The 13004-nt window shown below is 35.5% G+C and overlaps 1 protein-coding gene across 1 annotated transcript in view; it reads right to left on the bottom strand.

The window, feature by feature from the left end:
- The window catches only part of cwc27 (CWC27 spliceosome associated cyclophilin), a 79181-nt gene that overhangs the window by 22594 nt on the left and 43583 nt on the right, over window positions 1-13004 (bottom strand). Inside the window, exon 11 of the mRNA XM_059358047.1 lies at window positions 5535-5638. Coding sequence (XP_059214030.1) covers window positions 5535-5638 — 104 coding nt within the window. The remainder of the gene's footprint in view (window positions 1-5534; window positions 5639-13004) is intronic.

Here is a 13004-nt window from a genome sequence, read left to right as displayed (position 1 = left end):
AAAAATTCCAAGTTAAGACCAACAAGTCTCCTGCAAGAGCAACAAGTCCTAAATCTTAAGTCAAATAAAATAAGTCCCAAGTTTACATGGAAGTCCCAAGTCAAGACCAACAAGTTCATTGTCATATCTCAAGTCCCAAGACAAGGCCAAGAACTCCTAAATCAAGTCCCAAGCCAAAACCAAGTCCAAAGTCCTGACCAACAGGTCCCAAGTCAAAACTCCCAAATCAAGTCCCAAGCCAAGTCACCAGTCAAGACCAAGTCCAAAAGGAGGAAAAAGTAAGTTTAGAGTCAAAAACAACAAGTCTCTGGTCAAGAAAAACAAGAACCAAATCAAGACCAACAAGTCTCTGATCAAGATCAGCACATCTCTGGTCAAGACCAACAAGTCCCAAGTCAAGACCAACAAGTCCATGGTCAAATTAAATGGCAAGGCCAATAAGTACAAAGTCAAGACCAACATGTCCCAAATAAAAAACAAGTTTAGAGTGAGTCAAGAAGAGCAAGTTTCTGGTCAAGAAAAACAAGTCCCAAATCAGGACCAGCAGATCCTAGGTCAAGTTCTAAGTCAAGACTAAGAAGTCCTAAGTGAAGAGCAACACGTCCTAAATCTAAAGTCCCAGGTTAAAAGGGAAGGCCCAAGTCAAGACCAACAAGTTCATTGTCAAATCTCAAGTACAAAGTCAAGTCCCAAGTCAAGGCCAAGAACTCCTAAATCAAGTCCCAAGCCAAAACCAAGTCCAAAGTCCAGACCAACAGGTCCCAAGTCAAAACTCCCAAATCAAGTCCCAAGCCAAGTCACCAGCCAAGACCGAGTCCAAAAGGGGAAAAAAAACTAAGTTTAGAGTGAGTCAAAACCAACAAGTCTCTGGTCAAGAAAAACAAGTCCCAAATCAAGACCAGCAGATCCTAGCTCAAGTTCTAAGTCAAAACTAAGAAGTCCTAAGTGAAGAGCAACATGTCCTAAATCTAAAGTCCCAGGTTAAAAGGGAAGCCCAACAAGCGGGTAGTCAAATCACAAGTCAAATCACAAGTCAAGACCAACAAGTACAAAGTCAAGTCCCAGGTCAAGGCCAACAACTCCCAAATCCCAAGTAAAGTCCAAAGTCCAGAGCATCAGGTCCAAACTTGTCTATCAACTCCTAAACAAGCAGGTCAGCACCAACTATCATCTTCAATTATGAAACAGAAAGACTAACTTAAGAAAATATGACAGAAGTGTCTAAATAATTTCAAAAACTGACAAAATAACACACTAATCTTGATCGCAGGTAATTGTCGTTTCAAATATCACTCGGTTGCAACATTTCAAAGTCAATTTCAAAGTCAACAACAGGCCCCAGAGTAATAAAACACCAAGGGCACACAGGCATAACCTGTATAATATCTGAGTGGGATTCAGACTGCTGCCACATCATTTAGGGTGGGTATTGAATGGACAGTGGTTTCAGAATGGCTCTCTTATTTTTGGCTCCAGTACCTCCGCCGTCATGCCAAGAAAGAGAAAACCAGACTACAGGAACATGCTATAATTTATGTGATGAAAACTGAAGGGAAAAAAGGTGAATTTTGAGGAGACAATTTGCGTCTCACTCCAATCAACGTCACGCTCGCGCCAGCAGCCATACGGGCGGCTGCTGCTGGTGGAGAAGGACGAGGAGCTGGCACCGTCTGACTCCATCCAAACTGTGAGGGGAGGGTCCAGAATCACAGTTATACCATTTATAGCAATAGTACAGGTCCAAGGAATAACACTACTGCAGGGGAAGAGAATATCTATTTGGTGTCTTCTATGTGTTTATTATGTGCATTTATGGGCTGGGTGCAAGACGCAAGAAGTCAGAAAGAAGAAGAATGTTTGTTATAACTTTATTATACTGGACTACAGCTGTTCTCAACCTTGGGGTTGGGACCCCAATTGGGGTCACGAGATGATTTCTGGGGGTCGCCAAATCATTTTGGAAGTCAGCTCTGTCTCCACTGTGTTAAAGTGTTCATTTTTTGATAATTTTGTTGTCAATTTGTGTCTTTTTTTGTCATTTTGTGTCTTTTATTGGTCATTTTGTGTCTTTTCTTAGTCATTTTGTGTCTTTTTTTGGTCATTATGTGTATTTTTTTGGTAACTTTGTGTCTTTTCTTAGTCATTTTGTCTCCTTTTTTGGTCATTTTGTGTCTTTTCTTAGTCATGTTGTCTTTTTTTGGTCATTTTGTTTATTTTCTTCGTCATTTTGTGTATTTTTTTGGTCATTTTGTTTCCTTTTTTTGGTCGTTTTGTGTCTTTTTTTGTGTCTTTTCTTAGTCATTTTGTGTCTTTTTTTGGTCATTTTGTGTCTTTTTTGATCATTCTGTGGTCAATTTGTGTCTTTTTTGGTCATTTTGTGTCTTTTTTGATCATTTTGTGGTCAATTTGTGTCTTTTTTGGTGATAAATCATATGGAAAATAAAAAAATTGCAGCCCTAAAATATTTGATATAAACTCTATGTCATGTGTGTCCCAGTTGAACCCACACTGACCAGTCTGAGGAACACAGAGGGGTCAGAGCAGGACCCGGAGGATGATTTAATCTTTAAGGGGACGTCAGTGTCAAAGTGAGCATTGACTTGTGTGTGCAGCAGCTTCTCCAGCAGGAGAACCAGATAAAACTCACCACTGTTTGAGATTTACAGCTCCAGCAGACATCCGTCTCCCCTGCAGTGGCCGCTGGCCCGTGACATCTAAGAATTCCATTTAATGGAATTAATTTTTGCTTCCAGCACAGAAATGTAATGAGGAACTCTTTAAAAAGAAACTCCTGCCTCTGGCTAAGCTGCCAGAGAAGCAAAAAAACAAAAGGTCCCTGGCAGAGGAGAATACCTTGTAAGATAATGGAGCAGCTTAGGCGAGTTGCCACTCGGTACAACAATGCAGCGCTGTTACTGACTCAACACTCAGTTTATAACTGGATCTATTGAGAGAAGGCCTCTTTCTGCTCAGGGTGTTTATAGAAACAGCTTAACTGAAGCAGATATCACTAAGAGCAACACTAAACACAATCTGAGTTCATCTTAAAGCACAATGTGATGATTGTACTTTGTGCTCTTTCACCCTAAAATCTTAAAGCCATCCAAATGTGTCTTTTTTGATAATGTTGTGGTCAATTTGTGCCTTTTTTTGGTCATTTTGTGTCTTTTTTTGGTCATTTTGTGTCTTTTCTTAGTCATTTTGTGTCTTTTTTTGGTCATTTTGTGTCTTTTTTGACCAATTTCTGGTCAACTTGTGTCTTTTTTGGTCATTCTGTGTCTTTTTTTGGTCATTTTGTGTCTTTTTTGATCATTTTGTGGTCAATTTGTGTCTTTTTTGGTCATTTTGTGTCTTTTTTGATAATTTTGTGGTCAATTTGTGTCTTTTTTGGTCATTTAGTGTCTTTTTTTGGTCATTTTGTGTCTTTTCTTAGTCATTTTCTGTCTTTTTTTGGTCATTTTGTGTCTTTTTTGATCATTTTGTGGTCAATTTGTGTCTTTTTTGGTCATTTTGTGTCCTTTTTTGGTAATTTTGTGTCTTTTTTGACCAATTTCTGGTCAATTTGTATCTTTTTTGGTCATTTTGTGTCTTTTTTTGGTCATTTTGTGTCTTTTTTGATCATTTTGTGGTCAATTTGTGTCTTTTTTGGTCATTTTGTGTCTTTTTTTGGTCATTTTGTGTCTTTTCTTAGTCATTTTGTGTCTTTTTTTTTGGTCATTTTGTGTCTTTTTTGATCATTTTGTGGTCAACTTGTGTCCAGCTCCTTCTTCAACTGCCGCGCCTCTTTCCGCAATTCATCGCTGCGAGCAGAGAAATAAAGTTTAAAGTCGACATATATAGCCGTTATAAAGGATTACACCTGTAACTGATGGGAAAGGTGAAAGAGCAACAGGTTCACAGACAAAATCACTCATGACAAATGTGAATAGAACAGTTAAAGCAGACATTCGGCTCCTGCTGCTGTAAAAAGAAGCAAATTCATCATTTAAAAAAAATTTGATTAAACAGCCTGAATGTTACCGTTTATAGAAACAGCTTAACTCCATGCAGATATCACTAAGAGCAACACTAAACACAATCTAGGCTAATCTTAAAGTACAATGTGATGATTGTACTTTGTGCTCTTTCACCCTAAAATCTTAAAGCCATCAGCTGCAAATCAAGAGTGGGCTTAGTGTTTAAAAAAATAAAACCAGCAGTGTTTGTGGAGACAAAAACAATGTTTGAGCAATAAACGCCGATCATGGTAACCCCACAGTTAGCAGAAAACCCCCCACGAACTATTTTGTTTTGTTGCACAACAATACACGCACAACCTCAAGCTAACCTCTCTGTGCCTTAAGTGATAAATCATATCATTTTTTGGTCATTTTGTGTCTTTTCTTAGTCATTTTGTGTCTTTTTTTGGTCATTTTGTGTCTTTTTTGATCATTTTGTGGTCAATTTGTGTCTTTTTTGGTCATTTTGTGTCTTTTTTTGGTCATTTTGTGTCTTTTTTGATCATTTTGTGGTCAATTTGTGTCTTTTTTGGTCATTTTGTGTCTTTTTTTGGTCATTTTGTGTCTTTTTTGGTCATTTTGTGTCTTTTTTGCTCATTTTGTGTCTTTTTTTGGTCATTTAGTGTCTTTTTTGATAATTTTGTGGTCAATTTGTGCATCAGTGTCTTTTTTTGGTCATTTTGTGTCTTTTTTGATCATTTTGTGGTCAATTTGTGTCTTTTTTGGTCATCTTGTGTCTTTTTTGATCATTTTGTGGTCAATTTGTGTCTTTTTTGGTCATTTTGTGTCTTTTTTTGGTCATTTTGTGTCTTTTTTGATCATTTTGTGGTCAATTTGTGCATCAGCTGCAAATCAAGAGTGGGCTTAGTGTTTAAAAAAATAAAACCAGCAGTGTTTGTGGAGACAAAAACAATGTTTGAGCAATAAACGCCGATCATGGTAACCCCACAGTTAGCAGGAAACCCCCCACGAACTATTTTGTTTTGTTGCACAACAATATACGCAAAACCTCAAGCTAACCTCTCTGTGCCTTACGCGGTTTTTGTAATTTTCAAAAATGTGTTTCAGCATCTGAAAAAGATTGACAGCATTATTATGACAGAGTGCAGTGTGGTGAGGACCCCGAGGGAGGAAGTTTTGGGGGCAGTTTTTTTTTTCTGACATTGGCCAAAAAAGCTGCAAAGTAACAAACACACACAGAGGGTTTGATGTGCAATGATGGAGGCCACTCAACAATTTTCGCCCACGCAATTTTAACACAAAAATGCAGACCCTTGGGGGGGAGAAAAATAGACGTCTGCAACTAATTGACAAAATCAGAGGGTTGCCTGTCTTAGTGTCCATTAGCAGAGAATGCAGCACAGACCACCCTGTTCACACTCACAGCTCTGTGCTGAAAGAGCCTTTTTCTAAGCACCTAGTTGTGGTGAGATATATGTACAGTATATTATCAAGCAGCAATAAATTCACACTATAATGAGCAGCAGTTATGCACATCCATCAGTGACTGTAAGGGAATAAAATCTGCTCACATACCCTCCTTTTCTTCTTCCACTGGAGGGTTTAAACTGGCTTCTTTCCTCTGCTTTATGGCCTGGAGATCCTTCTTCAGCTGCCGCGCCTCTTTCCGCAATTCATCACTGAAGAGAAGAGAAATAAAGTTTAGAGTCGACATATATAGCCGGTATAAAGGATTACACCTGTAACTAACGGGAAAGGTGAAAGAGCAACAGGTTCTTGGTAATTTTGTGTCTTTTTTTGGTCATTTTGTGTCTTTTTTGATCATTTTGTGGTCAATTTGTGTCTTTTTTGGTCATGTTGTGTCTTTTTTTGGTCATTTTGTGTCTTTTTTGATCATTTTGTGGTCAATTTGTGTCTTTTTTGGTCATTTTGTGGTTTTTTTGGTCATTTTGTGTCTTTTTTGACCAATTTCTGGTCAATTTGTGTCTTTTTTGGTCATTTTGTATCTTTTTTTGGTCATTTTGTGTCTTTTTTGATAATTTTGTGTCTTTTTTGATAATTTTGTGGTCAATTTGTGTCTTTTTTGGTCATTTTGTGTCTTTTTTTTGTCATTTTGTGTCTTTTCTTAGTCATTTTGTGTCTTTTTTTGGTCATTTTGTGTCTTTTTTGATCATTTTGTGTCCTTTTTTGGTCATTTAGTGTCCTTTTTTGGTCATTTTGTGTCTTTTTTTGACCAATTTCTGGTCAATTTGTGTCTTTTTTGGTCATTTTGTGTCTTTTTTTGGTCATTTTGAGTCTTTTTTGGTCATTTTGTGTCCTTTTTTGGTCATTTTGTGTCCTTTTTTGGTCATTTTGTGTCTTTTTTTGACCAATTTCTGGTCAATTTGTGTCTTTTTTGGTCATTTTGTGTCTTTTTAGGTCATTTTGTGTCTTTTTTTGGTCATTTTGTGTCTTTTTTTGGTCATTTTGTGTCTTTTTTGATCATTTTGTGGTCAATTTGTGTCTTTTTTGGTCATTTGTGTCCTTTTTTGGTCATTTTGTGTCTTTTTTGACCAATTTCTGGTCAATTTGTGTCTTTTTTGGTCATTTTGTGTCTTTTCTTAGTCATTTTGTGTCTTTTTTTGGTCATTTTGTGTCTTTTTTGATCGTTTTGTGGTCAATTTATGTCTAGCTCCTTCTTCGACTGCCGCGCCTCTTTCCGCAATTCATCACTGCGAGCAGAGAAATAAAGTTTAAAGTCGACATATATAGCCGTTATAAAGGATTACACCTGTAACTGACGGGAAAGGTGAAAGAGCAACAGGTTCACAGACAAAACAACTCATGACAAATGTGAAGTGAACAGTTAAAGCAGACATTCGGCTCCTGCTGCTGTAAAAAGAAGCAAATTCATCATTTAAACAAAATTACATAAACAGCCTGAATGTTACTGTTTCACAAACAAACATCAATTGTTCTGCTTCTCAAAATGTAACGTTGGTGGGTAATTATTAGGGTATATAAACCGAACATTAAACACAGTGTGCGAGTGTCAGAGTGAAGAATGTTCATTAAAAGCTTGTGTTGCTCCAATAAATTTGATGGAGCCTTAATAAAATAATTGTTTGCCTGCAGGCTCCTGGAAAACACCAGAAGGCGAGTCGAGGCCGAGCAGACTCCAGAGAAAAATGTTCTTGGTCTTGTTCTGAGATGAGTAATTGTCATTGTAGCAGGACTCATTAAAGCTGTGATTGTTCACTTAATAAAATGAACAAAACTGTGGTGATGAAGACAGATTCGCAAGTAAATTTTCTTCAAAATACACGTGAGATTAAACAAAAATAAAACCTTCATAATTTACACAATGTAATCGGTTCAAAAATACTAGATGCTGCTGTTTGACTCTTCTTAATTACTTAAAACGTTGCCAGGTATTAACCCTTTTAACCCTAGTTAGTTTTTTTTGGTCATTTTGTGTATTTTTTTGGTCATTTTGTGTCTTTTTTTGGTCATTTTGTGTCTTTTTTTTTGGTCATTTTATGTCTTTTTTTGGTCATTTTGTGTCTTTTTTGATCATTTTGTGGTCAATTTGTGTCTTTTTTGGTCATTTTGTTTCCTTTTCTGGTCATTTTGTGTATTTCCTTAGTCATTTTGTGTCTTTTTTGGTCATTTTGTGTATTTTCTTAGTCATTTACTGTCTTTTTTGTCATTTTGTTTCATTTTTTGGTCATTTTGTGTATTTTCTTAGTCATTTTGTGTCTTTTTTGTCATTTTGTGTCTTTTTTTGTCATTTTGTCTTTTTTTGGTCATTTTGTTTCTTTTCTTCGTCATTTTGTGTCTTGTCTTTGTGTACATGTGAGATTAAACAAAAATAAAACCTTCATAAATGACACAATGTAATCCGTTCAAAAATACTAGATGCTGCTGTTTTTACTCTTCTTAATTACTTAAAATGTTGCCAGGTATTAATCATTTATCAGGCAAAGAACTATATTTGGTAGTTAGAGTCAGGTAATATTTCGAAAAAAAAGTTGCAAATTTACTAGATTAAAGTGGCAAACCTACAAGAAAAAAAGTTGCAGATTTACAAGAAAAAAGTGGGAAAAAAGCAACTTTTTTTCCCCAGATTCACCACTTTAAATCTCATTAATTAGGGCATAGAAAAACCAAAACAACAATAGTTTAAAATGTTTAAGCCTTTATCAGGCAAAGAACTACATTTGGTGACTTCAGGTAATATTTCGAGAAAAAAGTTGCAAATTTACTAGATTAAAGTGGCAAATCTGCGCGAAAAAAGTTGCAGATTTACGAGAAAAAAGTGGGAAAAAAGCTACTTTTTCCAAAGTTTCCAAACTGAAGTCAAGTCATCAGATTCATCACTTGAGTCTGACTCGAGTCCAAGTCATGTGACTTGAGTAGAACAGCCCTTTGGAAGAGAGAGCTGTGATATTTCTGCACGCTGTGTGTTATAAACAACTATAAACGTCATGTGATTCATGAAAAACACAACTGTCAAACGCTGTTAGTGGCTGCAGCAATGAAAGACTTTATACTTCCTTCCCTCAAGTGGCTCAACATGAAGCAGTACAGGCCCTGCTCATGTCCAGCCGCCCTTATAAAACCTTTAACTGCACGCCAGCGGCGAGCCAAGGCACATCCTCGCTTCCTCCACCAGAAAAAGAAGCAGCAGCAGCGTCCCCGTTGGCGGCCGGCCCGCCGCCCGGCTCATGCAAGGCTAAAATTCCCCGAGAGTGAACCGGGGCCAGCAAATGCAGATTATTGTTCCCTTTCACATGATTGAGACTTGTGCCAGTTGCAGAGCAGATATGTTATGTTAGGAAATGATAATATTTGCTCTGTTTTTGTCCCATTCTCTTGCGGAGCCACAAAGCACAGGTAAGCTGCTCAGTCTGGGCCCCCGGCCTAGAAACATGTGAGGCATCTCCAGACCAAACAATGGCTGCCTTTGTCTCTTACAGTGGTGGAAAAAGTATTCAGATCCTTTAGTTAAGTAAAAGTACTAATACCACCCTGGTAAATTACTCCACTACAAGTAAAAGTCCTGCATCCAAATCTTACTGAAGTAAAAGTAGAAAAGTATCAGCATCAAAATCTACTTAAAGTATGAAAAGTAAAAGTACTCGGGTTGTGACTAAAAAAAGACACAAAATGACCAAAAAAAGACACAAAATGACCAAAAAAAGACACAAAATGACGCAGAAAAGAAACAAAATGACCAAAAGAAGACAAAATGACTAAAAAAGACACAAATTGACCACAAAATGATCAAAAGACACAAAATGACCAAAAAAAGACACAAAATGACTAAGAAAAGACACAAAATTACCAAAAAAAGACACAAAATTACCAAAAAAGACACAAATTGACCACAAAATGATCAAAAAAGACACAAAATGACCAAAAAAAGACACAAAATGACTAAGAAAAGACACAAAATGACCAAAAAAAAGACACAAAATGACCAAAAAAGACACAAATTGACCACAAAATGATCAAAAAAGACACAAAATGACCAAAAAAAGACACAAAATGACTAAGAAAAGACACAAAATGACCAAAAAAAAAGACACAAAATGACTAAAAAAAGACACAAAATGACCAAAAAAAGACACAAAATGACTAAGAAAAGACACAAAATGACCAAAAAAAAGACACAAAATGACCAAAAAAGACACAAATTGACCACAAAATTATAGTATTCAGATCCTTTACTTCAGTAAAAGTACTAATACCACCCTGGTAAATTACTTCACTACAAGTAAAAGTTCTGCATCCAAATCTTACTGAAGTAAAAGTAGAAAAGTATCAGCATCAAAATCTACTTAAAGTATGAAAAGTAAAAGTACTCGGGTTATGCAGAATGGACCCACTATGATTGTTTTATATATTCTAAATATATTATTACATTATTTGTATTGGTGTTTTAATGCAGCTATTCTTAACCTTGGGGTCGGGACCCCAATTGGGGTCGCGAGATGATTTCTGGGGGTCGCCAAATCATTTTGGAAGTCAGCTCTGTCTCCACTGTGTTAAAGTGTTCATGTGTTTTAGTCTTTTTGGTCACTTAATGTCTTTTTTTGTTCATTTTGCGTCTTTTTAGGTCATTTTATGTCATTTTTTTTTATCATTTTGTGGTCAATTTGTGTCTTTTTTGGTCATTTTGTTTCCTTTTTTTGGTCATTTGTGTCTTTTTTTTGTCATTTTGTATCTTTTTTGGTCAATTTGTGTCTTTTTTTGGTCATTTTGTGTCTTTTTTGGTCATTTGGTGTCTTTTTTTTGTCATTTTGTGCTCAATTTGTGTCTTTTTTGGTCATTTTGTTTCTATTTTGGGTGATCTGAACTGTGCGTGTGAGATTGTGTTCAGTGAGTGGGGGTCACGGACAACATGCATGTTAAATTGGGGGTCGCGACTCAAAAAGGTTGAGAACTACTGTTTTAATGTATGCAGTGTTTTAATTTTGTAAAGATTGGGCTCATTTAATTACTTAATATACTGTTAATAGATTTAATAAAAAAAAACTCTAATCACTTTACATTGATTAATTATTAATTATTAATTATTAATTATTAATGATTATTAATTAAATCTTGAACTGAAAAGTAACTAAAGCTGTCAGCTAAATATAGTGGAGTAAAAAGTACAATATTTGCCTCAAAATGTAGTGGAGTAGAAGTAAAAAGTTACATAAAATGGAAATACTCAAGTAAAGTACAAGCACCTCAAAATTGTACTTAAGTACAGTACTTGAGTAAATGTACTTAGTTACATTCTCTGGCCTGACATTCATTTATTTCCTTTTCTTACCTTTTTATTTCTGCGTCTAACTGTCCGACACTCGTGTTACTTTTGTTTAAATCTCTGAGACATCAAACTGAGTGATACTTTAACCCTATAAAGCCAAGTGTATCATATTTGATACATACGTTTTTGAGACCTCTACATCATCAGTGTGATATTTTTTTCCTGGAAAACCTGATGAATACATGAATTGATGATTAAAAAAACTGAGCAACAAATTTCACAAAAATACCAGATGTAACAAAAATGATTTGCTGGTTCCACTGGTGGATCTGTCATTGCTGCGTGAAAACTTCATATCAGCAGATGTATGATGTTGTTTTATATGGAAAAAAATATTTTGTATGTTTGAGGAAAATGTAAAAAGGAAAGTCAACGTTTTATTTGGTTAAAAATATTAGGTTTTATATGATTATGTGAGTTCAAGAAAAGCAAATTGTGAGCAACAAATTGCACAAAAAGACCTGATGTAGCAAATATGATCCAAATTAAATTCATATATGAAAATTGATATTGAATTTTAAAAAATGTTAGCCGGTTCAACAAACACTCCAGTTTAATCAGAGGGACACATTAGCACATAAAAAAATGGCAAAGATGATATTTAAGCATTCAAAATCTTTGAATGTCTTGAAAAAGACACAAAATGACCAAAAAAGACACAAAATGAGAAGACAGAATAACCAAAAAAAACCCACAGAAGACATAAAAATGATTCAAAAAAGACACAAAATGACCAAAAAAAAGACACAAAATAACTAAAACAGACACAAAAAAGACACATAAATGACACCAATGACAAAAAAGACACAAAATGACAAAATAAGACACAACATAACTAAAAAAGACACAACAGACACAAAATTACCAAAAAAAGACACAAAAAAGACACAAAAAGACACAAATGACCAAAAAAAAGACACAAAAAAGACACAAAAAGACACAAATGACCAAAAAAGACACAAATGACCAAAAAAAGACACAAAAAGACACAAAAAAGACACAAAAAGACACAAATGACCAAAAAAAAGACACAAAAAAGACACAAAAAGACACAAATGACCAAAAAAGACACAAATGACCAAAAAAAGACACAAAAAGACACAAAAAAGACACAAAAAGACACAAATGACCAAAAAAGACACAAATGACCAAAAAAAAGACACAAAAAAGACACAAAAAGACACAAAATGACCAAAAAAGACACCAAAAAAGACACAAAATGAGAAGACAGAATAACCAAAAAAAAACCCCACAGAAGACATAAAAATGACCAAAAAAAGACACAAAATAACTAAAACAGACACAACATAACATTTAGCTGGCAGCTAAATCCTAGAGTAAAAAGTACAATATTTGCCTAAAAATGTAGTGGAGTAGAAGTAAAAAGTTACATAAAATGGAAATACTCAAGTAAAGTACAAGTACCTCAAAATTGTACTTAAGTACAGTACTTGAGTAAATGTACTTAGTTACATTCTCTGGCCTGACATTCATTTATATCCTTTTATTACTTTTTATTTCTGTGTCTAACTGTCCGACACTCTTTTGTTTAAATCTCTGAGACATCAAACTGAGTGATACTTTAACTGGAAGTGTCTTGGCAAATATTGCCAGCTGTGTCTGACTTGATGTCATGTCTCTTCCCCTTGTTAGCTTCCCTGCTGCTCCCGAGGACACACATGAGGAATCAGTCAGACGTTCGGTTGTTAGTCGTCTCTTTTCCCCGAGAAAAAATGTTGCAGCTGAATCCAGACGGAGTTGCCAAGAGCAGGACTGGCTGGCAGACTCACACTTGTGAGGAAGTCGCCTGCTCAGCTCCGTCTAGAAGCAACAAACCTCTTTTCTGAGGCGCAGAATCAAATGTGACAAACCAGAAGTGAGGAGAAAAATGTAATAACTCAGACTAGAGCGGCCATTCACAATTTCCCGGTTCATACAACAGGCAAAAGCCGAGTATATAGTAGTTTTTGGCTTGTGTACCTCGATGAAAACAATATACTGACATACACTACCGGTCAAAAGTTTTAGAACACCCCAATTTTAAAGGTCAATTAGAGGTAAATAAGAAAAAGGTAAGGTTAACCAAAACTGACCATACAAAAATGACTAGAAAAGACAAAAAATGACAACAAAAAAAGACACAAAATGACCAAAAAAAAAGACACAAAATGACTAGAAAAAGACACAAAATGACTAAAAAAGACAAAATGACCAAAAGAAGACACAAAATAACTAGAAAAAGA

Source organism: Centropristis striata, chromosome 19 (assembly GCF_030273125.1).
Source record: "Centropristis striata isolate RG_2023a ecotype Rhode Island chromosome 19, C.striata_1.0, whole genome shotgun sequence".
NCBI lineage: Eukaryota > Metazoa > Chordata > Actinopteri > Perciformes > Serranidae > Centropristis > Centropristis striata.
Note: the sequence above shows the minus strand (reverse complement) of the source record. Positions and strands in the feature narration are given on the sequence as shown.